The sequence below is a fragment of the Scardinius erythrophthalmus genome, assembly GCF_964197995.2.
Source record: "Scardinius erythrophthalmus genome assembly, chromosome: 21".
NCBI lineage: Eukaryota > Metazoa > Chordata > Actinopteri > Cypriniformes > Leuciscidae > Scardinius > Scardinius erythrophthalmus.
In genome coordinates this window covers 913,284-915,998 of record NC_138241.1, presented here as the reverse complement: position 1 = coordinate 915,998, position 2,715 = coordinate 913,284, and the positions used below count along the sequence as shown (strand labels likewise).

Here is a 2,715-nt window from a genome sequence, read left to right as displayed (position 1 = left end):
TTTTTTGTTTCTTCTGGTTTTCCAAAGACATTGAAATATGACTTAGGCAATTATGCTATGAGGCTAACGAAATGCAGTTTTAGCGTGCATTATGATCCTTAATTTAATACGCACGGACCCACACCACTAACCCTACCGAAGGGGTTTATCATGTGCATGCAATAACTAATTTTCGCGTATAAATTGCACGATAAACAATGCGTGCTATAGAGACACATTTCATGAGATCAGGTTAGAATTATACTTAGAATTATGTAATTATGAATTAGCCGACATATACGTGAGTGTTTCGTTTTTGTTAATACAAAGTGCCTATAAAATAGCCTATAACTTAGGCTATTCGTTTATCTATGTATGCCTAATATATATTTGTAGATGTTAATTCGTTTGTTTTTGTAAGCTTGAAAATAATTTATACATGCAACTTATGTTTAAATTGTAGCTATAAGATGTATATGTAAAATTTAATATTTAACAAGCTGAGTGTAGTCTAGTGGTCCGAGGTTCTCTTAATCTACAAAAGTTTCATTGATCTGAAAAAGACGGGTAAAGTACACGAAAAAGAGGTGCTAACATCCCTAACTGTGTGTAGATTAAACACTGATCATTTGTTTGACATGCATGCATGCCTCGGTGAGCTCCACATAATCATACATCCCATATTCCATATGAGTGAATCTGCAGACTGTATCTGGGACCTGAGAAAATACAAATAAAGGAAAGCCTGACGAGTGTCTCGGATTGCCCTCATACTCCCAATTCATCCACTGTTGAGACCCGACACACTAGGCCTATGAATTCAGTTCTGCAAGATTAATGGATCATGGATGGATACAAGGGCATCAAATACATCTAAGAAAAATAATATAAATTAACTCGACTTTGAACACTATAGCGTTATAAATAATCGCATTATTTTTGTTATTTTTCCACCAAAAGGAAAGAAAGCACGCGCTTTCGAAGCACATACAAATGAAAAACAGGTCAACAATGATCGTGAAATTGCATGGAAGCATTTAGTCTGTATTGAAGCTTGCTTTCGCAACGGGTTATTGTTTTTATCCCACAATTCTGGCTTTTCCCCCCTCGCAATTCCGAGTTCATATCTCAGAATAATGGCGAAAAACAACTCAGAATTGTGATATAAAGTGTTAAAAATAAAGGTTCTTAAATGGCATCGATGCTTCCACGAAGAACCTTTAACATCCATGGAACCTTTCCATTCCACAAAAGGTTCTTTAGGTTATTAAAATGCTCTTCATGCTCTTCAAGATGTTTCTTTTAAGAACTGTTCACTGAGAGGTTCTTTGAGGAACCCAAAATGGTTCTTTAATGGCATCGCTGTGAAAACTCCCTTAGGAACCTTTATTTTTAAGAGCGTATTGGGCTTAAACTCGCAATTGCAATAAATAAAGTCAGAATTGTGCTATAACGAGTCGCAATTACCCTTTTCTTTTATGCAGTGGCGGAAACAAGCTTCCGTGATTATGATTTCAGCGCATTCGACGAAATCCCTTAAAATGAATCCGGGGAAACTCTGTCTAGGCGGGACGAAACTGCCGGCGCCGGAGAGAATGAGGAGAGAGATGTCCTGAGGGAGTCTGAGAGTAAAGTCTGCTGAGAGCTGAAGGAGTTCTGCTGGAGACCCGGAGGAGGGTGCAGGAATCCCGACAGGATCCCGACCGGAGCAGAGCTCATCCCGAACCCGGGCCGAGTCGCGGGCTCGATCCAAGGACCGAACGAACCGTAATGACCTTGATTCAGAAATCCATGCGACGTTCCGTTGTAATGTGGATGGTGTAAAGATAATAAAGGCGATATTTGCCAGTACAGAGGATTATTCGCCGTCTCGTTTATTCCCAATCCCAGTGGGGAAAACCGAAGTCCTCGCTTTATCGCCAGTTTTCCTCTGGAAGTCGCCGAGCGCCTGCGGAGTTTCCCCGTGGTTCCGCCGATAAACACATCATCGCTCGAGGGGTCCAGCATCCAGTAGTTGCCCTTCCCGGGGTCGTCGTAATGTCTCGGCACTTTGACGAAACATTTATTGAGACTCAGGTTGTGTCGGATGGAGTTCTGCCAGCCCTGCTTGTGTTCCCGGTAAAATGGGAAGTTTTTCGTGATGAATTCGTAGATTCCGTTCAGCGTGAGTCTTTTCTCCGGGCTTTGCCTGATGGCCATCATGATCAGCGCGTTGTAGCTGAACGGGGGCTTGTCGAGCTTCGCGGGTTTGTTGGGCTCTTCAGCATCCTTGAGTTTCTCCGAGTCGGGCTCCATCTCCACGGGCTCCGGAGAGGGGTTCGGGTCGGGGACCGACTGCAGTGTGCTCTGCTCTGGAAGAGTCGGGTCGGGTTTATCACTCTTGGATGGAAGCAATAGACTCTTGATACTGAAAGAACTCAGTTTTTGCAGCGTCGTTGAATCTTTCTGATCCATGTCGCTTTATCAAACCGCAGCGTGAGTTTGTTTGGAAATAAAGGTCAGGACATCATCTGTGAGGAAAAGCACTCGGAGAGGAGAGGAATAGCCAGAACTGGAGCAGAAATTCACTAATTAAGGAGGTTCCCTGATGTCGTGTCGTCACTGAAGGGGAGGAGCCTCGACTGGATGTTTTAGAGCCAGTTGATCCTGATCTTATAGCGCTCAACACCAGACGGAAGTAAATACCGAACACAGTTTTATCATTCCATGCAAATAATTACAACCTACCCGTCTCTC

The 2,715-nt window shown here is 43.1% G+C and overlaps 1 protein-coding gene across 1 annotated transcript; it reads right to left on the bottom strand.

Moving 5' to 3' along the window:
* Window positions 1-1,515: 1,515 nt before the first annotated feature.
* On the bottom strand, window positions 1,516-2,433 carry foxg1d (forkhead box G1d; the record flags this gene model as incomplete). The annotated part of the gene is made up of 1 exon (XM_081350740.1): window positions 1,516-2,433. The coding sequence occupies one exon, from the start codon at window positions 2,431-2,433 to the stop codon at window positions 1,516-1,518; it is 918 nt and encodes a 305-aa protein (XP_081206866.1).
* Window positions 2,434-2,715: the final 282 nt, after the last annotated feature.